The following is a 25,382-nucleotide window of genomic DNA, read 5'->3' on the forward strand; positions in this document are numbered from 1 at the left end:
GAGCCTGTATTTCTTTTTTTTAAGACCTAAAACATTAAACTTGAGGGCTGACCTGTCTGTGAAATGGAGATTGCTTTGTGGTTTCTGGATCTATTTGATGTCATCACATGGAAATCTTTACATAAGGAAGTAATGGAGGGTCTCTTTGCCAGGTGTCCCTTTGGCAAAGAGACCCTCTCTATGCAACCAAAGCCTGGTTGAGTGGAGCAGCTAGAGCCTCTCCAGATAGAAGGTCACCTTCCATTTGTCAAAGGGAGCTCTTTACATCTCAGACTGACCTCGTCACCTGTAGTTGGCAAACATGATTTATTGATAAAAGATAAGCTGTAACTTGTCTTTTGCTCAATGAGTGAAACCCCTGCACCCATTGGTTACGTGCCACTTGGGATTTCTACCAAGGCCTCTCCATAAGGTCAGATGCTTGTACTTGTTAGAATTCTTCTGCAGATAAAGAAAATGCACCAGTTAGAACTCAGGTAAAAGCAAAAGCAGGTGAGAGGCGTTATTTCAGGAATACGGGATTGATTCCAAATTTCAGGGAGTGATGTGGCCAGACACTAGGAACTCTGAACCAGCACTGAATGTCACCTGGACCCTGTTGGTACTGCAGCAGTGCCCTTCCCTCTCTCTCCATAACCTGCTTCTCCAGTTGATGGGACAAATGACAAGATCATTAGCCAGCTTCCAAGTAAAACTGGCACAAGTCCAGTTCCTTGAACAAACTCTGGGTCTGCTTCTTGGCTGTTTTCCCCCAGGACAAGACTCCAGTTAGCCTATTTTATATTGGTTGTCACCAGTACATCAGTAGTAGCCACAAGGATAGCCTTATGCAGCAGAATGTGGCTGCAGAGAGCACTGTGCCAGAGCAAGAAGCAATGTGCCCCTCTCAGAAAGGCCACACAATCTGAGAGATGTCCACCAGAATCACAAATTGACCAAAGTTGACACCATGAAACAATAGAATGAATGAGTGCATTTGGGATACTATAGCCCGTACTGGGAAAATGTCCATAGGATTCCATTCTCTCCCATGAGACTGATACTGAATTAAAACTAGCAACTTGCTAAATATCCCTGATGCAGGGCACCATTTGAGCCACTAAGGCCTGGAATTGAAATCTGGGTCCACTGAGAACTTATACTCTTATGATTTGATGAATCATTAAAAAAACATATTCCCAGGCTGGGGATATAGCTCATTTGGTAGAGTGCTTGCCTCACATGCACAAGGCCCTGGCTTCAATCCCCAGCACCAAAAAAAAAAAAAAAATACTCCCTTTCTATCTCCCAAAGAATACCAACTACAAGATACCAACCAGGCAGGCTCAGTAGCACCTGCCCTCATTGCAGTGGCCAGGCCTGACTTCCTGAGGGGAAAGTTAAGAAGCTAGGGACAAAGTCCTAATGACTAAATGCTACCTCATTAAAATAGCCTGACCAACTTGATGCCTGTTCACAAATGGTCCAACCTCAAGGTAAGGATTATCTAAATTTAGCTGGGGCAGGATCTTAAGTCATCTACTCAATTTGTCATTTCACAGACAAGGACACTGGCTCACAAAGGTGAAGTGACTTGCCTTGGGCCACATAGTGGCAAAGTTGCTGCCATCCCTGTACCCAGGAAGGAGGTTTGCTGTCTCCAGGAAAGGTATCACTCTACAACTGACCAAACACAGCCACAATGCTTTTTTTTTCTTTTGTACCAGGGATTGAACTCAGGGGAACTCGATCAATGGCAACATCCCCAACCTTTTTTTTATATTTTATTTAGAGACAGGGTCTCACTGAGTTGCTTAGCACCTCACTGTTACTGAGGCTGGCTTTGAACTCACAATCCTCCTGCCTCAGCCTCCCAAGCCACTGGGATTACAGGCATAAACCACCATGCCCAGCCACAGTGAACTTTTTAAACTATCATCTCCAGGAAGTGACATTTTTCAGAATTTATCCCAATTTTCTAGCAACACACTTCCCATCCCTCCCAGGCAGGCTACTGCTGACGTTATATCCTATCTTTAAAGGACTGGAGATAACTGCACTTTTTATAGAATATGCACCTATAATGGGAAAGTGAGTGAACAGAATTTTTAAAAATTAAAGGGAAACAAGGTCTAAATGTATCCAGGATTGGAGTGTCCTTGAACTTTGGGAACCACCATCCACTGCATTTACATCATTGGTAACAGGGTTGGAAGGCATCTTACCTGGAACCTAGGGTATGCTATCAGATGCCTAAGTACAGCAGACAGGTGGAGGTTTAGCAAAGAAGATGGAAAGTAAAGGAGGTGGGGAAGTACAAAGGGATATTATGTCTTCCATCATATTGTGGTGATGGAAAGTAACATATGATGGCTGATCTCCAGCTTTTTAAAGTTCTGCCCAGCCATGTAGAAGGAATTGGACACTAGCTGCTGAGGGAAAACAGGAGTTTCCATGCTGGCGTTGGCCTTGAACAGTGCTTTTTCTTCCATGAACTCAAGGCTTTATTCATCCTGGTTGGTTGTCTAAGGCCTTTCCTGATACTCTAAGCTCTGTTGCTTATCTGTGCATAGAAAAGCACCTTTGAGTAGCCCAGCACTGAGCACCCGTCTCAGGTTCTGGGGTTCTGTCCCACCATGCAAAACCCCACCACCACTATGGACCAGCCAAACTAGGTATGACCAGACATCTCTTAGCCACCCTGAGAGGGTTATAAGCTACAGAAACCAAAATGCCCAAAACAAAGAATATATTATTGCGAAAGTCAGTAGTTCTCAATCAGGAGTGAATTTTGTCTTCCAGGGAAGCTTTAGCAATGTCTGGAAACATTTTTAACAACTGGAGGAATGTAACACATTGAGGCCAGGGATGTTGCTAAACATCCTGCATTACACAGGACAGCCCCACAACAAAGAATTGTGCAGCCCAAAATGATAGTAGTGCTGAAGTTGAGAAACCTAGCCAAAAGAAATGGAATCAAAAAAAACAAAGTTGTTTCCAACTTCAAAGAGATACTCTAAAATTAATTAAACTGCCTCTGGTTTGATTTCTGTCCTTATCAAAGTGAAGAATACTCTCCCTCCTTGCCTTGCTTTCTTTAACCCAGCAGAAGGGCCAAGTAAATCAGCTCTCTGGCCCAAGGACTCCACCTGGTGGCCCTCTCTGCAATTAAGTGAAGTTTGGCTTATTTTCACTTTATTTTGAAACACAATGCAAAAGTATAGAAAAGTTGCAAATATAATTTTTAAAAATGTTCCTGAAAAATTTGAGAGCAAGCTTCTGAAGTGATACCCTATGACTTCCCCCAAACACTAGTATTTCCTAGAAATATATTTCCTACATAGTCATCAGAATGGGGAAATTAATGTTGTTGTTTCTACCATCTAACCCTCTGACTAGATTCTACTCCTTCTAGTTGGGCCCAAAGATGCACTTAGCAAAAAGATCCACCTTATAATCACACTTTGTATTTAGTCATAATGTCTCTTTAATGTTCAGTCTGGAAGAGTTTCTTTCTTGAACTCTCATGACCCTGAACCTCCTAAAGACTACAGACCCTCAGTTTGTATTTGTCTGAAGTTTCCTCATGTCTCTATTCAGGTCATATGTCTTTGACAGGGATCTCACAGTAGTGACTCTTTGTTTTTCTCATTTCATTCTAGCAGTTGCTACATGATTTTGATTTGTCTCACTGCTGGTGACAAAAACTTTGACCACTTGATTAGGGTTTTTCCTCTTTGGCTATGAAATGACACTTTCTAAGGGATGCTCACTAGCACCACTTTTCAAATATTGTGCTGAAGAAGACAGTGAACAAGGTAAAAATTATCAGTATAAGAAGTGGAAAGGAAGAAACAAAACTGTCATTACTCCTTTTTTAATTGACACATAAAATTATATTAGGGCTCATGTGATGTTTCAACTATCAGTATTCTCAAATGGCATAGTTATCTAAGATCCAGAAGAATGGCTGGGCATGGTGGCCCATGCCTATAATCCCAGTAGCTCAGACAGGGTCTTGCTAAGTTGCTCAGGGCCTCATTAAGTTGCCGAGGTTGGGTTTGAATTAGTGATCCTCCTGCCTCAAAATGAAAAATAAAAAAGGGCTGGGATATTGCTCAGGGGTTAAGCACCCCCTGGGTTCAATCCCAGGTACCAAAAACAAAAGAATGGCTACAAACTATTTGAATTAATAAGTGATTTCATAAGATTGCTGGATAAGATGCCAAAATACAAAAACCAACTGCAATTTGTTATACAGAAACAAACGCCAGAACTGAAATTTTTAAACAGGAGATTTTTACAAACCAGGCATTGGTGGCACACACCTATAATCTCAGTGACTTGGGAGGCTGAGGCAGGAGGATCAAAAGTTTTTTGTTTTTTTTTAATTTTTTTTTTAATTATCGGCGGACACAACATCTTTGTTTGTATGTGGTGCTGAGGATCGAACCTGGGCCGCACGCATGCCAGGCGAGCGCCCTACCGCTTGAGCCACATCCCCAGCCCAGGAGGATCAAAAGTTTAAGGCAGCCTGGGCAACTTAACAAGACCCTCAGAAACTCAGTGAGACCCTGTCTCAAAAAAAAAGAAAAAAAAAAAGGATAGGGGATGTAGCCCAGTGATAAAGCACCCTGAGTTCAATCCTTAAAACAAAAGATACTAATACAATAGCATCAAAAACTATCAAATAGGGGCTGGGGTTGTGACTCAGCGGTAGAGCATTCACGTAGCATATCTGGGACCCTGGGTTTGGTCCTCAGCACTACGTAAAAATAAATAAATAAAATAAATATATTGTGCTGTGCCCAAATACAACTAAAAAATAAATATTTATTTAAAAAAAAAAAACTATCAGGGCTGGGGATGTGGCTCAAGCAGTAGCGCGCTCGCCTGGCATGCGCTGGATGCTGGGTTCGATCCTCAGCACCACATAAAAATAAAGATGTTGTGTCCACCAAAAACTAAAAAATAAATATTAAAAAATTCTCTCTCTCTTTGAAAAAGAAAACCTATCAAATAATAAACTAAATTTTGTCAAAGACATAAAAGGTTTCTATCCAAAAACTATAAAACACTTCTGAAATTAAAAAGGACCTAAATAAATGTAGGGTTATACCATGTACATGAATTGGCATACTCAATATTGTAAAGTTATGAATTCTGTCCAGATTTGTCTGTGGATCCAGTACAAAATAAATTAAAACAGGCATTCCTTTTTAGATGTAAGATGTATCTACATTTTATATTAAATGCAAAGGGCAATAACAACCAAGGTAATCTCTGAAAAAGTGGGAGCCTTTGGAGATGAATATAAAGTCATGATACAAAATCATAAAAGTGGGCTGGGGATGTGGCTCAAGCGGTAGCGCACTCGCCTGGCATGCGTATAGCCCGGGTTCGATCCTCAGCACCACATACAAACAAAGATGTTGTGTCTGACTAAAACTAAAAAATGAATATTAAAATTCTCTCTCTCTTAAAAAAAACAAAATCATAAAAGTCTCCAATTTTTAAAATATAAAGCTTATATTATAAAACTATGATATTAGCCAGACACAGTGGTGCATGCCTGTAATCCCAGCAGCTCAGGAGGCTGAGACAGGAGGATTTCAAGTTCAAAGTCAACCTCAGCAATGCAAGGCACTAAGCAACTCAGTGAGAACTTGTCTCTAAATAAAATACAAAATAGGACAGGGGATGTGGCTCAGTGGTTGAGTGCCCCTGAGTTCAATCCCCAGTACCAAAAATAAAATAAAATAAAACTATGATATTATGCAAGGACAGTTGACTGAACACCAAGAACAAAGCATCCAGAGGCAGAATCTTATGTTTGCACAACTAATTTATGACATCACAGAGCAGTGATGGAAGGATGGTCTTTTCTATAAATGGTACTGGATCAACTGAATACCAATATGGGGAAAAAACATACCTTGATCCCTACGTTGGAGTGTTCACAAAATTGATTCCAGGCTGACTGCAGATCCGAATGTGAAAATTGAAACAATAAAGCTTTTTGAAGAAAATATTCACAATTTGAAGATAGTCAAAGAATTCTTAAAGAACATTAAAAAAAATTAGGAGCTGGAGCTATAGCTCAGTGGTAGAGCATGTGACATGCCTAGCATGTGCCATGCCCTGGTTTCAATACCCAGCCCCACAAACAAAACTTAACAAATTTAGCCATATATAGCTGAGAGCAGTGGCAAACACCTGTAATTCCAGTGGCTCAAGAGACTGAGGCAGGAGAATTACTCATTCAAAGCCAGACCCCACACTGTAGCTAAACTATGGAACGAACCTAGATGCCCTTCAACAGGTAAGTGGATAAAGAAAATGTGGTAAATATACACAATGGAATATTACTCAGCCTTAAAGAAGAATGAAATTATGGCATTTCCAGGTAAATGGATGGAGCTGGAGAATATCATGCTAAGCTGAAATAAGCCAAACCCAAAAAACCAAAGGCCAAATGTCTTCTCTGATAAGTGGATGTTAATCCATAATTGGGGAGGGGGTAGGGAAGAATGAAGGAACTTTGGATTATGCAGAGGGGATTTAAGGGAGGGGAGGGGTGTAGGATTGGGAAGGACAGTGGATTGAGATGGAGATTATTACCCTATATACATTTATAATTACACTACTGGTGTGACTCTGCACCATGTTCAGCCAGAGAAAGAAGTTGTGCTTGATTTGTGTACCATGTGTCAAAATGCATTCTACTGTCATGTATAACTAGTTAGAAGAAATTTTAAAATAAAATAAAAACAAAGCCAGCCTCAGCAACTTAGTAAGGCCCTAAGCAACTCAGCAAGAACCTGTCTCAAAATAAAAAATGGCTGGGGATGTGGCTCAATAGTTAAGCTCCATTGGGATCAATTTCTGGTACCACCCCACCCCCCAAATTAGCCTTATAGGGAAAAGTTCATAAATCTATTAAAATTAGCACCTAATATTCACAATTTAAAATGAAAAGATAAGCCACAGACTAGGGAGGTTATTCACTATTCACATATCTCATAAGGACTCTTATGGACTCACATCCAAAAGGCTAATAGAGATCCTACAAGAAAAATAAATAAATAAAAAGATATCCAAATAGGAAAAAAAAAAGGTAAAACATCTAAATAGACTTCACTAAATAACAATAAACATGTAAAAAGAGAAAGTTCTTAACTGTGGTATCAATGAGGGAAATACAATTAGAACCTCAACACTATACCACTACCTACCTACTAGAATGGCTAAAATTAAGAAGACACACAATGCCAAAAGTTACCAAGGAGTTTAAATCAGTACAACCGCTTTGGAACACTAATAGCATCTTCTTAAGCTGAACTAAAATAAATTTCATGACCCTGCAATTCCATTCTGCCATTAGTGTATGTTTCCTTAAAGATATGTATTTTTGTAACATTCATGGGTACGTTCTAATAGCTCCAAAATGGAAATAACCAAATGTTCATCAACAGAATGGATAGATCGTGGAATATTTACACAATGAAATACTATATAACAACGAGAATAAAAGAACTACATCTGCATACAAACATAATATCAAGAAGATAGTAAGGTACAATTTCATTTTCATAAATGCAAAACTAGGTGAAATCAATCTATACAACATGTCGGGATAATGTTTACCCTTGGGGCAGGGGTGGTAAAGACAAAAGAAGGGTTTCTGGATTGTGGCACTGCCCATTGCTTGGTTGTGTTCAGTTAGTACTCTTTTGTTTGTGTACCATACTTGAATAAAAAGTCAAAAAATAATCAACTCCAAATGGACTGGAAACCTAAGTGGGAAAGATAAAACAATCCTTTAGTAGATAATCCTTTAGTAGAAAAATATGTTAAGGTAAGGGAAGATTTCTTAAAGACAAACACACATATACATACACTATTCACTAACCCTAAAGGAACTGATAAATTGGACTACATAAAAAATAAGAACTTCTAATCATCAAATATCATTGGGAGAAAAGGCAAGCCACTGAGTGTGTTCATATCTAAAATATTAAGAAAATTCACAGTCTTTTATGGGCACCTGATAAAAGACTATATCAGAACACACAGGAGGGTTCTCAGCCTTCATTAGATATTAAAAGAAAAGCAAACTAAAGCAATAGTACTATACTTCTATGCAGCCAACATCAGAATCACTAAAATTACAGGCTGGGAATGCCAAGGAGGCTAAGGATGGAAGCCATAAATTCTCTTACACATCACTAGAATGTGTAAATTATTTCAGCCTTTTAGCATCTAACTGCTAGGCTTTACCTTCTGGGGCTACCATACACTATGTCCCAGCAATTCCATGGAGGGGAGAAACTCATGCACAAGTGCATCAGATCCACGTACCAGAAAATTCACAGCAGCATTATTCAGAAAACACGAAATTGGAAACAACACTAATGTCCATCAACAGAAGAATGGTTAAATTACATTATGATAAATATTCTTTACAGCAGTGAAATAAAACCACCCTTCTCTGTATGCGACTCAGGTGGATTCCAGACATAATATCAAAGAAACAGGCAAAACAAAACAGACAAATAAAAACATACTTCATGATTCTATTTATAGTAAAAGCAAATGAAACTAATATGTGGTGTTAGGTTCGCGGTTGCCTTTGGGAACCGATAAGGCTTTCAGAATAGTGTAAAATAGTGTGTGTGTGTGTGTGTGTGTGTGTGTTTTGGACCCTACTGGCGACAACGTAGGTGTATGCTTCGTCACGTGGTCGACTTCTGTCGTGCACACTTTGCTGTGTGTCCTTCTTCAGTGTGGATGTTTAAATGTCTGCAGATCGCAAGTCTCTCGGCAAACCCGAGCGTCGCGGGTGCCAGCTCGGATGTGCGGGGCGGTGGGGCGGTCCCAGCAGCTGCCCGAAAAGTGTGACCTGGCCGCGGTCTTCACGTTGCAGCCAGAGGTCCACAACCTAAACTCAGGACAGGAATTTGAAGTTCGGGACCATTCGCTAATTCCTACAGGTCCTCGCTTCTCCCGATTGGAGAGAGGACGGTCAGCTTTCCCTCCCACCTCAAGCTGCAGTGATGTGTAAGAAAACTCCACTTGGGTGTTTGCACTTTTTGCTTAACTTTTGGCCACAAATGCTATATATCAGGAACTCTCCAGACGCCAAACATGCCCAGCAAAGAACTCAAAAACAGAGACGTTCTCAACACTCGCGCCAAGACCCTGGCCGCCTGGTGCTTTGAGGCTGGGCGCAGGGTGGATGTGGTTCTTTCGATTGCTTCGGCCTGGCGGTCCAGCTGCGCGCGCACGCGGCGGCTGCGACTGGTGCTGCCTGGCGGCGGAGCGCGGTGCACGCTGGGACTTCTCGCTGGCGGGCGGCTGCGGGCGGGCGGCGGCGGAAAAGGAGCGGGAGAAGGCAGGATGGTGAAGCTGACGGCGGAGTTGATCGAGCAAGCGGCGCAGTACACCAATGCTGTACGGGACCGCGAGCTGGACCTCCGGGGTGAGTCGGGATCAGCGGAAGGGCTCTCCCGGGCCTCAGTGCGTGGCCTTGAGGTCCGCGCCCGGCCGCGTGCGCGGTGGCTGGAGCTTGGCCCGCGAGCCTGCAGTGTGGAGTCCCATTCGTGGTTGCCTCTTGCCGTTGTTGCCCAACGATCTTGCCGTTAGGCTCCTCAGAGTCTTATGTTGTCCCGCTCCTACTCACAGGCTTGACCGTCGTAATTACTTCCTGATCAGTACTCTGTTAGGCCTTGCCTGGCGTGTGCCGCAGTCTGAGCTGTTTTAGAGCCAGGAAAATAGGCTCGTTAATAGTTATAACTAGAGCAGGGTGACAATGTTGGTTCTTTGTAAATAGTTAATAGATATTGTGGATTAGATATGTTAATGACATTTGGGGGAGGAAGGAAGTTTGGTTACAAGTTAAAAAAACGGGAGTGCGGGTAGCTACTTGTTAGTTTTTTAGGATACTGTCTTAGAAAGGGTGTAAAGAGCGCATTGGCTCAAGCCTGTAATATCAGATACTCTGGAAAATTGTAAAGACCAATTTCTCCGGGGTAAAATAATGTGTGATCACAGTCTGAGACACCAAGGTCAGAGTGCCACTGCTGCCACCTCTGCTTTGTGCTAATATTCCTTGCTAACCTTTAGGAAATCCCGGTTCTTTTTATTTTGTTGAAATTTAAATTTCTCAGTGGCATGGTGGCAAACGTCTGTAAACCCAGACACTTGGGAGACTGAGACAGGAGGGTAGCAAGTTCAGTGCCAGTCTTGGCAACATAATGAGACCTTTAGAAACTTAGACTGAGCGTGTGTGTGGTTCGGTGGTTCAATTCCCGGGACCAAGAAGGAGAAATTAAAGTTTCTCAAAAAAAAAAAAAAAAGAAGGCCACATTCAAGAGAATCTCATCACTTTTACTCTTGGCACTATTTGAACCACTTGCAGTATCTTATTTTGGTGCAGTACTTACTTTGATATAGCCTTTACCGCTCCCGACTCTGTACTTTAACCTGGTTTGTGTTTCTTTTCTGCATTTAGCACCTAGTTCAGTAATTATGCCCAAATTACACAAATCAGTTGAATTTGTTCACACTGTGGTTTACTAGTTGTGTATAAAATGTTGACTTTGAACTCAGAATTGGAGCTAAAGGAGGTCACAAGGGAAAACTGTCATGATATCATGAGGATGTGTGGATGAGTTCTATGAATATGGCCTGTGGGAATGCAAGAGATTGAGAACTGTTCTTCCCAAATTCCGAATAAGGCTTGGGCATTGATAATTAGCAAGTGTCAGTTTTTCTTATACTGCTTAATTAGCTCTAAAGCCTAAGAACAGTGAAATATCTTGTAAATGTTCTTATAAACATTAGTTACCAAGACTACCCAGGATGAATAGCCCCATCATCTTAGTCTTGTTCTCAGCATTTTCAAGTCTACTGCCAGACCATAAGCTTCAGGGCACTGGGGGCTTGTGACTTTACCTCATTTATTTTCAGTACCTTGCAGAGTGTTTGACATGGCATAGGGGATAGGTAACTATTTCCTGAATAAATGAAAGTTTTGAGGTAATTACCATGAAATACTGATACTATTTTAATGAACTTTCAAATCACATTACATTAATAATCTCTTATGTGGTTTCTCCCCCCTCCATTTTTAGGATATAAAATTCCAGTCATTGAAAATCTAGGTGCTACCTTAGACCAGTTTGATGCTATTGATTTTTCTGACAATGAGATCAGGAAGTTGGATGGTTTTCCTTTGCTAAGAAGACTGAAGACATTATTAGTGAACAACAACAGAATATGGTAAGTGTCTGCTAAGAGAGTGATATATTTTTTTTCCCCTCTAGAGTAAATGTTTTGGTGTACCTGGAAGAAATTGTAATACATACTGCCAGTTAAACCTACATGTTTCTTCCTAACAACAACAAAACAGTAACACTTTTCCCATTGAGATCCAGAGATTACTTTGGCAGTGATGTAGGTTATGTGTACCTATTCAGAAATCTTATATGTTTGTATATTTGTAATCTTCCATCATACTGCTTTATACATGTTTTAGTTTCTAAAGCAGAGCAGTCATATTTAAAAGTATATACAAAACCCAGTTATATTTTTCACTAATCATCTGTACCTCTTACCTTCTACTGTTTGTTTTTCTTTACAACCAATTTCTAAAATAAAACTTATTAAAATTGAGATCTTTTTTGACCCTCCCTTCATCAGCTTTATGCAAATTTTATTGGGAAAAAATATAATGTTTTTATAAAGAAGTACAAAGTCTTGAGTTGTTTTTTAAGCTAGAAATAGTTTTCATGGGTTAACCATTCCCTTGTGGAATGATTATATCTTGTACCTGAGCTGTGAATGCAGTCACTAGTGTGTCCATGCTTCCTGAACCAAAAAGTAGTTATGAAGCAAGCTAAATAGTTTATTCTAACTGGAATTCTCAACCTTTTTAGGTTCTTCTGGACAGTATGGCATTAGAAAGAAGGCTTGGGAGACTTAGGTTCTAAAATCATCCCATTCCTGTCACTGGTCTTGTGACCTCAGACAGGGTTTCCTCTTTGTGCTTCATTTCTCTTTTGTGAGATAGGGCATGATGGAAGGATTTCTAAGGTTGTTCGAACTTGAGGTCTGAGATCCTCTGAGCAAGGACAGGGATGAAATTATTAGTTTGTTAATTTTCACTTTCAATAAGAGACTTTCTGTTTTTATTTTAGCCGAATAGGTGAGGGACTTGATCAGGCTCTGCCCTGTCTGACAGAACTCATTCTCACCAACAATAGTCTTGTGGAATTGGTAAGTTGAACAGGGGGAAAATGTATTTAGGGGCAGGGTTAAAGGTATTACAAGTTTCTTTTACACTACATGCAAAAAATATATATATATATTTCGTAGTCTTTTTTTTCCTTGTATCATTTTCTTAATTATTTCAGAATCTGGACCTTTGGGTTATTTTATTTTTATATGGTACCTTTTTGTTGTTACTGTTCTAGGGAGTGAACACAGAGCCTCATATATGCTAGGCAAACTTCCTGGGCTATAAATGTTGCAAATACCTTTTCCTATCCTGGCTTTCCTTTTGACTTTGTTAAAGTATCCTGATGGAAAAGTTCCTAATTGAGTGTAGTCTAATATGTCAATTTTTATTATTAGTACTTCCAGTGTTCTTTTTTTTTTAACCTTTATTTTGTTTATTTATTTTTATGTGGTGTTGAGGATCAAACCCAGGGCCTTGCGCATGCCAGGCGAATGCTGTACTGCTGAGCCACAACCCCAGCCCCAGTATTTTCAATGTTCTTATGTCAATTTTATTGTTAATACTTCCAATGTTCTTCTTTTTTTTTTTTTTTTTTTTGTTAATACTTCCAATGTTCTGTTGAAGCTTCCCTTTCTTCTCCCCAGATTATAAAGAAACACCTGCTGCACTGTTTTCTAGAATTGCAATGTTCCATGTGGTACCAGTAGCTACAAGTTCATACTTTGAATTGAGATGTGCAGAACTAGGGCTGGGGATGTGGCTCAAGCAGTGGCGCGCTCGCCTGGCATGCGTGCGGCCCAGGTTCGATCCTCAGCACCACAAACAAACAGGGATGTTGTGTCCGCCGAAAACTAAAAAATAAATATTAAAAAAAATTCTCTCTCACTCTCTTTTAAAAAAAAAAAAAAAAAGAGATGTGCAGAATTATAAAATACATGCCAGGTTTCAAAACACAGTACCAAAAAGGAAAACATAAACTTAGTAGGTTTTTAATACTAATGTTGAAATGATAGTTTTTTGGATAATAGGTAAAACAATATATTATTTATTAGTCTCTCCTGTTTTTCTATTTTAATGTAGGTACTAGAAAATTTTAAGTTGCATATCTAACATGCATTAAATTTTATTAATGATTCTATCCTAGAAACTTTATTGCTTTGCTCTTCGAATTAGATGAACAATCCACCTGCAACTGATTTCCTTATGAGATAACAGGCAAATTTCAGTTTTACTATATAGATAACAATGATTTGGGCCCTTTTTTATGCCCTTAAAATTTCCATTCTGGCTGGGTGTGTTGTTACACATGTATAATCCCAGCATCTCAGTAGTCTGAGGCAGTATAATCACAAGTTCAAGCTCGAAATAAATAAATAAAATAAGTGAAATGGTCTGGGGATATAGCTCAGTGGTAGATCACCAGGGGTTCAATCTCTAATATCACATAAAGTAATTTTAAAAAAATCTGTTCTACATGTTTAATTTTTAACAAAATTGAGTTCATATTGAGTTATCCTGATTTGTAACCTGAATTTTCCACATTAACACTGAATGTTTAAATTCATATTACATAGTTTGATTTTGGATTACTAAGATTTTGTCTGCCTTCTCTATTTTCCTTATTGTTTAGAATGAACTGTCAGATTTTCAAAGGGGTATTTAACTCCAATAGTAGGAATGGACTGGCTTGAAGTCGTGTGCTTTCCAAAATTGGAAGTACTTAGCCCAGAATGCGTGTTCATAGCAAATGCTATTTGAGAAGTTATGGTTGTATTTGAAGTTTATTGCAAAGATAAAAACCCCGTTCCTATGAGTTACAGAAAAAGGTGTGTTCAAGTCTCACATCAGTGATAGAGGATTTGACTACCTGCCTGGATTTCTGTCAGTCTTAGTTTTACATGTACTTTCCCAAACAATACAGTATAGTGACCTAAAACATTTCAGCAATTCCATAACTTCTTGTGTATTTAGTCTTTTTAAAACTCATTAATACATCATCATTGTGTTTTATTGTATATGTGTAACAAACCTCGTTTTGTATTTCTTTTTGGATCATCTGTGGTGCTATGCCAGTATCAAGCTCAAGAGGTCCCTCTGGTGGTGTTTGTGAAGTAAAGATGAATGCTTGCTTTTTTGATAAGTGGCTGTGTTCCCTTTTGCTTTTGGAAGTTAGTTCCTTGTTTTAATATGGACCTCTTCCAGATTTTGTATATCATTCTTGTCCGGGCCATGCTAATCCCTATATCCTTCCAGTTATCGTATATGTGCTACAAAAGTAAACACTCTCCTGTTTTTATCAGTACTTCTTTTTACTGTCCCTCTTGGCAGCCCTGTTTACTAAATTTTGATCTGTTTTTAGCAGTTTTTTCCTCAGTGTAAGGCTTTGTTCTGGAAGGGAAACAATTTCTGGTTAGTGTTTAGAGGGCCTAGATTGCTGTAATCCATTAGACCTTCTCATAGACTTGTACTCATTATTGGAATGTTCAGATCCTTGGACTGTTCTCAAACTAAGTACCTATTGGTTGTTTTGGAGTTCACCAGTTTAAGAGATGCCTCTTTGTCTTCCCTCTGCTTCTTTCTACACAAATGATGTTACCGTGCAAGTCTCTCTTTTTTTTTTTTTTTTTATCTTTATTTTTATTTATTTAATTTTATGTGGTGGTGAGGATCAACCCAGGGTATCATGCATGAGAGGCAAGTGCTCTACCACTGAGCCACAACCCAGCCCACATACAAGTCTTAAAGCTTTCAAGTTGTTGTCCATACTTATTTCACTTGTAGGGTCATTGGAAATATCTTCTCATCTACTTTAGTTGTCACTATTGACAATAAGTTTTTGGTTTTTCTGTCCTCATTCAACTGTGGTTTATGGGACAATTTGGGCAGATTCAAAAACCATCCTGCCTTCTTACCATAATTTGGTGGGGGTTTTGTTTGTTTTTAACTATTCTGTTCACTTTGTGAAAAATTATTTGAAGAGATTTGGGGAGGCCTAGAATAAAGGTGTCTTTTTGCAAAGACCATATGTTGTTCCCAGGCACTTGGGGGAGGTACTTGCCAAAAAAGACCACATTACACCAAGATTATGGATTGAGATTCCCTGGGTAAATAGCTTGCTCCAAAGTTGCATCAGCTTTAGCATTGCTTTCTTTTCAGAATAATTGCTCAGTAGCCATTTTGAGATTGTCAGAGGAAATCAATTTTTTGTGTATGTCTGCTGCTGTTGACAGAGTTAATGCCAAGATTTTACAAAGCTTGAATTATAAGTATTTAAACATTTGAGATGTGCTAGTATGGGGCTAGGTGCTGGGGTAGTAAGAAATAAAAGACAATATGGATACTTTCTTCAAAATATCAAAATAGACAGCATATGGTATCAGTGTTCTTAATGTGTGCTCCTTATTTTTACAGGGTGATCTGGACCCTTTGGCGTCTCTTAAATCACTGACTTATCTAAGGTATGGAAATTATTTGTTGTGTTAACGAAACTAATGAAGTACTTAAAATTACATTTGACCCTAAAACAGTCAGTCGGTCAGAAAGTACCTTTTAAAAACAAATATAGGGGGCTGGGGTTTTGGCTTAGAGGTAGAGCGCTCACCTAGCGTGCTCCCCTAGCATGTGTGAGGCACTGGGTTCAATCCTCAGCACCACATAAAAATAAAAAAGATACTGTATCCACCTATAACTAAAAAATAAATGTTTAAAAAAAAAAAATGAGGTGCTAAACAACTCAGTCCCTATCTCTAAATAAAATACAAAATAGGACTGGGGATGTGGCTCAGTGGTTGAGTGTCCCTGAGTTCAATCCCCGGTACTCCCCACAAAAAAATATAGATAGATAGATGTTTCCTTAATGTAAATAATTTTTTGTCCTTAATTTATTACACTGTTCAAATGGATCTCTTAAACGCTAGCCTATGAACAAGATTGGTATTGTGTTGTTCTTTTTCTTGTAGCATTCTAAGAAATCCTGTAACAAATAAGAAGCATTATAGACTGTATGTGATTTATAAAGTCCCACAAGTCAGAGTGCTGGATTTTCAGAAAGTAAAACTAAAAGTAAGTATTCTTTGATTGTAGGTCATTATAGAGTTTTATGTTTTTCTTTATACTTTTGTTACTGACTTTTTAAATTTCCTAATTGAGTACAATTTACCATTAGTTTGCAGTTTAAAATATGGGAAAGAAAATGTTAAGTGAGATTTTTTTTTCCTCATGGTAGGATTTTAAATTAACACTCTTGTCTAACATTTGCTGTTCCATAGTTGGCAAAATGTTAGAACCACGTCATTGAGTATCTGCTTAAATACGTTCCCACTAAAGATTTTTATCTATTTTTGAGCAACTATTAGCATGACTTACCCCTTATTGGAAGTGGTTCTGTTTTTGCTTTCCTCCCCTTTCCTGGTTCTTTGGGATCCCTCCTTAAAAGGAGGAGAGGGAACTTTCTTCAGGGAGCTTCACCAGAGAAGGCAAGACCACTATCTTCTTTTCAATGAAATTGGCTTTTTGGTATTTTTGCCAGCCCAGAGTATTTCAGGAGAGTTGGCTTCCATGTTTTCTGAGGAATGCATCTAAATGCATGTGGTATTCCTATTTCCATTAACTCTGTGTGTGGTGTTGCTGTAGGAGCGTCAGGAAGCAGAGAAAATGTTCAAGGGCAAACGGGGTGCACAGCTTGCAAAGGATATTGCCAGGAGAAGCAAAACGTAAGATACGGATATCCAACTTAACTCCACTTCACCTTCAGAAACACTGTCTGGCAGTTGGCCTCCTTCAAAATTAAGTCAAAAACTGATTGATGTGGTATTAAATTTGAGTGCTGATAGTTTATGGCCATCCATGGTCCATACATTAACAGGTTAGCAGAGAATATATTTCAGTTTGCAGTCTTAATGGGAAATTTTGTACATCCTGTTTTCTCTATAGGAAGATTAATTGGGAGGTGTTTCTGAAGGAGAGAGTTCTTGTATCAGTTTGTTAACAAAGATAAGATACTACACTGGTTGAATTACTTTCAAAAACCTTTGAAAGTAAAAGAGAAGCAACTTCCATTGGGCAGGATTTAACAATTATGTTCTTCCTTCCTAAGTTTTAATCCAGGTGCTGGTTTGCCAACTGACAAAAAGAAAGGTGGGCCATCTCCAGGGGATGTAGAAGCAATCAAGGTAATAATGTTTTGGTATTCTAGAACTGAAGAGAGCTGAGATGTGGTTAGGATATACCATGGTATAGTGAACCACGTTCTGAATGCTGCAGATTCCATAGTTGTTAGAATCCAGCTATAGTTCTAGTTGAGAAAAAACTAGCTAAAAGTTATTATTTGACTTGAATTAATTGCATCAGCCAATCAAAGTGGGAAGCATCTGTCTTTCTTGTTTTCCCAGGATGCATTTGTCATTTAAAATAGTTAATTTCTTTGATATGCTTAATAGTTACCAGGGTTTGCCTTATTTTTTTTTTTTTTTTTTTTAAGATTTTGGTTTTTTAGTTGTAGTTGGACACAATACCTTTATTTTATTTTTATGTGGTGCTGAGGATCGAACCCAGAGCCTTGCACATGCTAGGCGAGCTCTCCACCACTAAGCCCCAGCCTCGGCCCTTGCCTTAATTTTTGCTTTCAAAGATTTGCTAATAGATCCTGTTGAATACTCTGTGGAACATCCTTATTTTATAATACAGCCTCCTAAAGTCCCCAGTAATATAATTCCAATAGGTATTTATCTTAAATTTTAGGATATGTAGAATTATCATTCGTTCTCTTAGAAGAAGGCCTGTTTCCCTTCACTAATTTTGAAAATTTATATGATTGGCTTTTTGATTCAGTATGCGGATAAAATTCTTCCCCTAACACAGAGCTACATCATATTCCATATGAAAAGATACTGTGAATTTCTAGGTGTTTTCCGCGTGGTTGGTACTTTATTGCAACTAATTGTCTATCTCCGTTTTCCTCTGTCTTCTGTCTAGAATGCCATAGCAAATGCATCAACTCTGGCTGAAGTGGAGAGGCTGAAGGGGTTGCTGCAGTCTGGTCAGATACCTGGAAGAGAGCGCAGATCAGGTTAGGGAATGGTGTTATGTGAACTTTTACCCATATGTATAGTCATGCTCCAGATAATGTTTTGGTCAGTGACATAGTGCATACATAGCAGTAGTCTCATAATATTATAATAGAGCTGGAAAACTCGTATGCTTAGTATTTTTACTTTATCCTTTCTATGTATAGATAACACAAATACTTACCTTTGCTTTAAAGTTGCCTGTAGTATTCAGAACAGTAACATGTTGTATAGGTTTCTAGCCTAGGAGCAATAGGCTATGCATCATAGAATGGGTATACAATAGGTGATACCATCTAGATTTGCAGGTATACTCTTTGTGCTATTCTGATTCACATAGCAACAAAATCACCCAGCTATAAAGTTCTCAGAAGGGATCTTTGTCATTAGGCGAAGCATGGCTATCATATAATATAGTAGTTAGGAACACAGGTCGTAGAACCAAACAGCCTGAGACTTAAATATTAGCCTCATCAGCTCTATCTTTGGGCAAATATGAAGTATATTCCTTCATCTTTAAATCTGAGATGATAATAGTACAAGCTGTTAAAAGTTGTTGGGAGAGTCAGGCCTTGTCCACACCTGTAATCCCAGCTACTCAGAAGTTAAGACAAGATACTTGTAGGTTTGAGGCCAGCCTGAGCAACTTAGCAAAATCATTCTCAAAATTTAAAAAAAAAAGAAAGAAGCCAGGCACTGTGGCACACACCTATAATCCCAGCAGTTCAGAGGCTGAGGCAGGAGGATTATGAGTTCAAAATCAGCCTCAGCAACTTAGCAACTCAGTGAGACACTTTCTTACTAAGTATTTGTGTGACTGAATTTTCTTTATAGCCTTGAGTCAAAACGTGTTAGAACAGATGCACTGTTGAAGTCAATACAGGAGTCTAGTTGACTGTTATTAAGGCAGAAATAATGGGAAAATACCAAATAATGTCACAGAGTGTTTTGTAGTAGAAAATACCATTTCTATAAAAATGCAAACATAAACATGTAATTGTTTTACTGTTTTAATAAGTTACTATTCTTTAAAGTTGTTTTAATTTCTGATACCTATCAACAGATATAATCGACATAATCAAAAGATTTTTAAGTCCTCACTCTAAAAGTTTAAGAACTGCTGAATTAGACAGAGGCAGCAGGACGTTCTAGGCAGAGGAGACTGCCCTGCCAGAATCCTGTGTAGAAAGGTACACTTGAACTGAGAAAGGGCCAGAGTGAATGAAGCTCACATCTCTGGGAGGATGTGGCCTGATGAGCTGACAGAACCACGTAGACGCTGCAGGTTGTGTGATGTATGGTGGAAATCTGTTGAGCCTTTTGAGCTTAGGTGATGACAGATTGGGAAGTAAGAAAACTCCTTATTATACTGGGGGTGAGAGGCTGAGTGAGACAGGAGGATTGCAAGTTGGAGACCAACCTCAGCAACTTAGCAAGACCTTATCTTGAAAAGGACTAGGGATGTGACTCAGTAAGGAAGCACCCCTGGGTTTAATCCCCAGTGCCAAAAAATAATGTGTATTGTGACTATAGTGTGTCAGAGTTGTTGCATTGATTTGCTGCCATCCCCAAGTCCCATCCCTGGGATGTTTCAGTTGAGTCTTGGCTATCTTAGATTTTAAAGCATAATCAAAATCACAGTTCAGACATCGAATATGGTGCTCCATTGCTTGATTTGCTAGATCTCAGTGGGCCCAGGCTTCCAAGTAGCACTCTCGAAGCCATTCCTTCTTGTAGTTTTACATCTAGAAATCTGGTATTTGGATTCAACTGTAGAAGCAATAGACTTAAACATTATTTCCTTTTTTTTAATATATTGACCAAAAAATCTGCCATATATTGTTGAACCAAGTGGTTGTTGTTGCCATGTTTCCCTTGGAGACAGTAAAGTCATTGACTATTACCAGGATCTGGCAAGTAGTGAATGCCCAAATGCTTTTTGAGTATTTCTAGTTTCTTTGCCCATAGTAGTGGCAAGAATGAAACACATGCATATAACCTTTTTGTTTTCACAAAAAAAAATGAACTAATAACTACAATGGGAGGCAATAGTTTTGACTTTAGTTGGACCCTTTGTGACCTTTGTGACCCTTTTCTTGGAAATCGATCATCCCTTCCAGTACCTGCCAAAGACAGTTTGACCCTGGACTGTGTAAGCTCCTTAAAAATGGGCTGCTCCAGGTCTTTTTGTGCCTAGTCCAGTGCCGGGTATACAGTAGCCACAGAATGGGCACTCACCTACTAAGCAAACATATTCTCTCAAACTGACGTGGCTTTTGTTTTTTTGGGTTTTTTTTTTTTTTCAGGGCCCACTGATGATGGTGAAGAAGAGATGGAAGAAGACACAGTCACAAACGGGTCCTGAGCAAGGTGGTGGATGTCTACTAACAGGCAGTCTTGGGACAAATCTACTTTTTGAACATGGAATAATAGCCTTGTTTGTGTCAGCAAAGTGGAATCTCACCATTGTTGAAACGTTTTAAACTGTTGCCCATAATTTTGTATTATAAATTTTGAAGTCTAAATGTCAGTTTTTTACAAATGGTAAAAAATAAAGGCCACTCACTGTGCTGCCGAATTGCTTGTCATTGTGGTGTATTTGCACTGAGGTTTAAGGACAGATTTAAGTTGGAAGTTCAGGACAATGGTGTTTGTAGGTAGGCATCCCCATTATCTGTGAACTGTTTATATTTTCAGATTTTCCTAAAGGCTTTAGGATTCTAAATCAGCATCTTTTGACCTTTTTAATTAAACCTATCTGTAAATATCATACAAATAAATAAATTGATTTGAAATATTGCTGAGGGGAATATGACAGGAACCTTTAGTATGTGGTAGGGGAAATCTTGGCTTCCCTGGTGGCAGGATAAGTCATGCTTTCCTCAGCTCCTGGACACTATGACTTTGTTTATTTGGTGTTCAAAGTCTGGATTACATGGTTTCTTTGGTGGATGTAAACTCAAGGACAGATAAATGCTTAGGATAAAGAAGAAAGGTAAGAGCTGGAGTTATGGCTCAGTAGTAGAGTGCTCGCCTAGCACGTGCAAGGCCCTGGGTTCGATCCTCAGCACCACATAAAAATAAAAAAGGTATTGTGTCCAATTAAACTGAAAAAATATTTTAAAAAAGAAAAAAAAGGACTAGGATGTGGCTTAGGGGCAAAGCATCTCAGGGCTTGATTCCCAACAGTAAAAGTAAGTGGTTTTTTTTATTTCAAGATTATCTTATTGTAGTGTTTGTATTAGAAGATTAAAGGCCCTGATTTTGTGGTTCTAAAAATTATTAACTTAGGAAACATTTTATTTGTGTACATAATTAACATAATTTAAAGCCCACCTTGGGGGTCTGCAATAATGTCAGTTAAATGTAGAGGTGTAGCTCATTGGTAAAGCACTTTCCTAGCACACACAAGACGCACAAGATCCTGGGTTCAATCCTCAGTATTGCATGCAAAAAAAAAAAAGCAATGAGACCTCACAGTACTCATTTTTTGTGATTTTTTTTTGTGTGTGTGTGTGTGGTGCTGGAACCCAGGGCCTTGTGCATATGTGAAGCAAATACTCTACCAACTGAGCTATATCCCCAACCTGACACTGTTGATTTATTGTTCCCTCTTATCTCCTTTATCTACCACACCCTTAATCCTACCTTCTTGCATATACTTTTGTCTAAAGGAGACCTTTGTCACTTTATCAGTAGCTATTGCCACAATCTTGCCTCTTAAACCACCCAAAACTGAAGGGGTTTTTTTTGTTTTGTTTTTAAGAGGAAAAAACTAGTTCACAGCTGGCTCTGTATTTCATTGCAGATCTATGGATTAACTAGGGTAGCTTTTCAAGTCTCTGTCTCTCCTTAGACAAGCCAGATAACCTAGCAATGTCTCAAGAAGTAAACATTAAAGGCTTCCTGAAGCTGACACTCAGAGCTGATGCACATTTATGCCCACTTGACATTAATCAATGTAAGCCACCTGGCCAGATAAAGTCAAAGGATGGAGAAACTCCTTCCATGTGACGGTCCTGACATGGATATTGTTTAAAATGTGTGTTATTTTCATGAATTGGTGCCATATTTTATTTTACATTACAAGGTCCTCAGTGGAAAAGATTCTCACTTTTTATTTACCAGCTATCTTTTACTACAAGAGCCAGAGTGTTGGTAAATGGTTTGTTTCACTAGAAAAATTGATAATTCCATTTTAAATAGAACAAAATCAGTAGAACTGCAAAGAACACTGAAATCCATATAATAAACAAGCTTGATATAATGGATACATAAAGAACAGTTGGAAAATATATAGAACATCTTCATTAAACACAAAGGATGTTTATTAATACTTCATGAACTTGGCCATTATGTCTCACAAAATATAAAGAATTGACTCAAATTATAATAGTCAATTTACTTTAACAGTGTCCCACTTTATGCTTTGAATATAACCCTTTCTGCTCTGCCACTGCACTGGGGTGGTGGGGCATGGTACTGGGGATTGAGCTCAGGAGTGAAGATAAAGCAAGGAACAAGAGACTGGTAAGCGAGAAATGAAAGATGGAGACCAGGCAGAGATACACATGAGAGTTTATTTGTCAGAGCTGACAAATAAAGGTCATCTCTAGAGGAAAGAGTTAAAACAGGCTTGAGTTCCAGGACTTTCCTGGGCCAGGCTCAGGAATCAGAGCCTGGCTGGTCCTAATGCTGGTTGCTAGGGGTTGTGGTGGTATGAGGGAGTGGTGAGCCTTTCTCAGAAAGGCTCTTGGACCAGAAAGTGATACTTTTTCCTTTGAAATGGCAGCTGTCACTTAAGATGGCCGTCCAGATGCTAAGCAAGGACCTTATAAGGGACACTGGACCACTGAGCCACATCCCCAGCCCTTTTTTGTATTTTATTTATTTAGAGACAGAGTCTCACTGAGTTGCTTAGCACATCATTTTTGCTGAGGCTGGCTTTGAACTCACAATCCTCCTGCCTCAGCCTTACAGAGCCACTGGGATTACAGGCATGCACCAACATGCCCAGCTGCAACTTATTTTTAAAATGGACATGTTTCTTTCTCTTCTTCTCTCCCTGCTCCTCTATCTCTCCACATCCCTAATCTCAGGGGAAACAGGATTATCTTTCTTCCCCATCCTAGGCAGAATTACAGCCTTTGGGACAGGAGTCCCCAATGTTTCTCCTTTGCTAGCAAAGCAATAAACCTTTTTCCTTTTTCTCAAACTCATATCCTCATTTTTGGATTGGCGTCAGGGACAAGGACTGAGCTTCTGGCAACATTACTAATATAAAAAAGGTACCATATAGACTTGAAAGTCTCAAAACAAACTTGTAAGTAACTCATGGACCAAAAAATAAATCAGATCTGAATTTAAAAGTAGAGGCCCTTGTGGTCCAGTAGCATTTGGCATTAATTAATAAATGATACACTGAAATATAAGAAAAGTGGATTCATTAAGGGATTTAGAAATTCTAATATAAATAACTTACACCACAAGGTAATATGAAATAAGAACCTAATGAAGAATTGCAGTTAATAATTGCTAGGTTTGGGGGGAAAATATTAGTTGAGCTTGGGCTTACAGAAGAAATAGTTGTTCTTTTAACAACTGACCATTTTTCTGGTGATGAAAGTCATACAATCAAATACCAGAAGGGCAAAGCAAATACTCTGTATGACAATAGAAGATTGCCCTAAATGTGATTTTTATTTTGCAAACCTGAATAATACTTATAACAAATATGACAGAAAAATCAATAAGAAATTTGGACAAAGGTTTTGAGAAAGTTATAAGATGTTCTGTAATGCCAGATTCGTGGGACCCCAATAGACCTCCAGGAGCTGAATCCGATGCAATCACACAAGAGTCTTTATTGCAAGCTGGAGCCTGGACTCACAACCGTTTCCAAAGCAGTGGTCCCAGGGAGTGAGTCCCGGTCCTTTGTTGAGTGAGATTTTATAGGTTTGGGGGGATACTCTACTTGTCACAATATCACACAGCAAATCATTCCACAACACGGAAAAATCAAACAACTCTGAACATTGATTAGCACTTTCACTGGCGGGAACAAGTTGGGTAGGGGTGATTGGTTAGTACAAGAGGGGGATTCGTTTGAACTGATTAATCCGTAAGGGGTGTACATGCTAAACTACATAGTTTCATAACATGTTATCGATCACCGAGACTACTGGGGGGGGCGGTCATCTGGCATCCCAGGTATTTTCCCTGTCTCATGATGATTGGTGGTTGCTAGGGGGTTGCTATGAGTCCTCACCTAGCCTAACTGAGTCAGGGACACCTGGCGCTGCAGATCTCTTCCATTATTTGTAGACAAACAACTCAGCAGGGTGGCTATGTGCCTAGGAATATTCTGTGGGTTTTTCCAATGACAAGGGTCAGTCACGCCCCTCCCTCTGGACAGGCTTTGAGGTAGAAGCTGGTTTCTCAAAAATGGAGTCACATCAACAGCAGTTCAACAGCACATACAATCAGGGAAGGAACCAACAATGAAATATTTTTAAAATTTTTTTTGTAGTTGTAGATGGACAGAATGCCTTTATTTTGTTTGTTTATTTTTATGGGGTGCTGAGGATGGAAGCCAGTGCCTCATACATGCTAGGCAAGCACTCTGCTGCTGAGCTACAGCCCCAGCACAACAATAGAATATTGTTCACGTCAGATGGGCTAGGATAAAAGAGACTGAAAAGCTCATAATCAAAGGTTTATGCACACAGGGTTTATCCAGATATTATCTCTGTTCTTCATAGTGTCATTCAACATGGCTTATTCTTTCTCTCACCACCCCCTTTCCCATGCACAAAAATCTATTGTTTTGTAGTAATATTTTTTGATCACGAAGTCTTTTGTTTTTTGGTTGTTTTTTTTTTTTTTCATGTTTCTTTCATGGGCTGTTAGCAATTTGACAATATATTCTATATTCTTTGACCTACGAATTCTGGGAATTTATATCTAGATGTGAAATAGTATATTATATGCAAGATTGTTCTTGCATATCCTTGTAAATATTAGTGAAAAACTGGGTAAAGTTCTAGGAATAGAGAATATGTTAAAGAGAATATGGCAGACAGATATACACATATGTC

General features: G+C 39.0%; 1 protein-coding gene and 1 non-coding gene across 2 annotated transcripts; one reads left to right on the plus strand and one right to left on the minus strand.

Moving 5' to 3' along the window:
• Nucleotides 1–9,310: 9,310 nt before the first annotated feature.
• On the plus strand, nucleotides 9,311–20,863 carry Snrpa1 (small nuclear ribonucleoprotein polypeptide A'). The gene is made up of 9 exons (XM_046435893.2): nucleotides 9,311–9,460; nucleotides 11,115–11,262; nucleotides 12,180–12,258; nucleotides 15,632–15,678; nucleotides 16,180–16,282; nucleotides 16,853–16,932; nucleotides 17,316–17,391; nucleotides 18,194–18,287; nucleotides 20,592–20,863. Exons 1-9 carry the CDS (start codon nucleotides 9,379–9,381, stop codon nucleotides 20,648–20,650), a joined length of 768 nt encoding a protein of 255 aa, XP_046291849.1. The 5' UTR covers nucleotides 9,311–9,378; the 3' UTR covers nucleotides 20,651–20,863.
• LOC124089567 (U6 spliceosomal RNA) lies at nucleotides 14,402–14,503 on the minus strand. The gene has a single exon (XR_006850795.1). It is a non-coding gene; the product is annotated as a U6 spliceosomal RNA (small nuclear RNA).
• Nucleotides 20,864–25,382: the final 4,519 nt, after the last annotated feature.

The sequence above is a fragment of the Marmota monax genome, unplaced genomic scaffold (genome assembly GCF_021218885.2).
Source record: "Marmota monax isolate L192 unplaced genomic scaffold, Marmota_monax_Labrador192_F-V1.1 WCK01_AAM20220418_F8-fsc00005, whole genome shotgun sequence".
In the NCBI taxonomy this organism is placed as follows: domain Eukaryota; kingdom Metazoa; phylum Chordata; class Mammalia; order Rodentia; family Sciuridae; genus Marmota; species Marmota monax.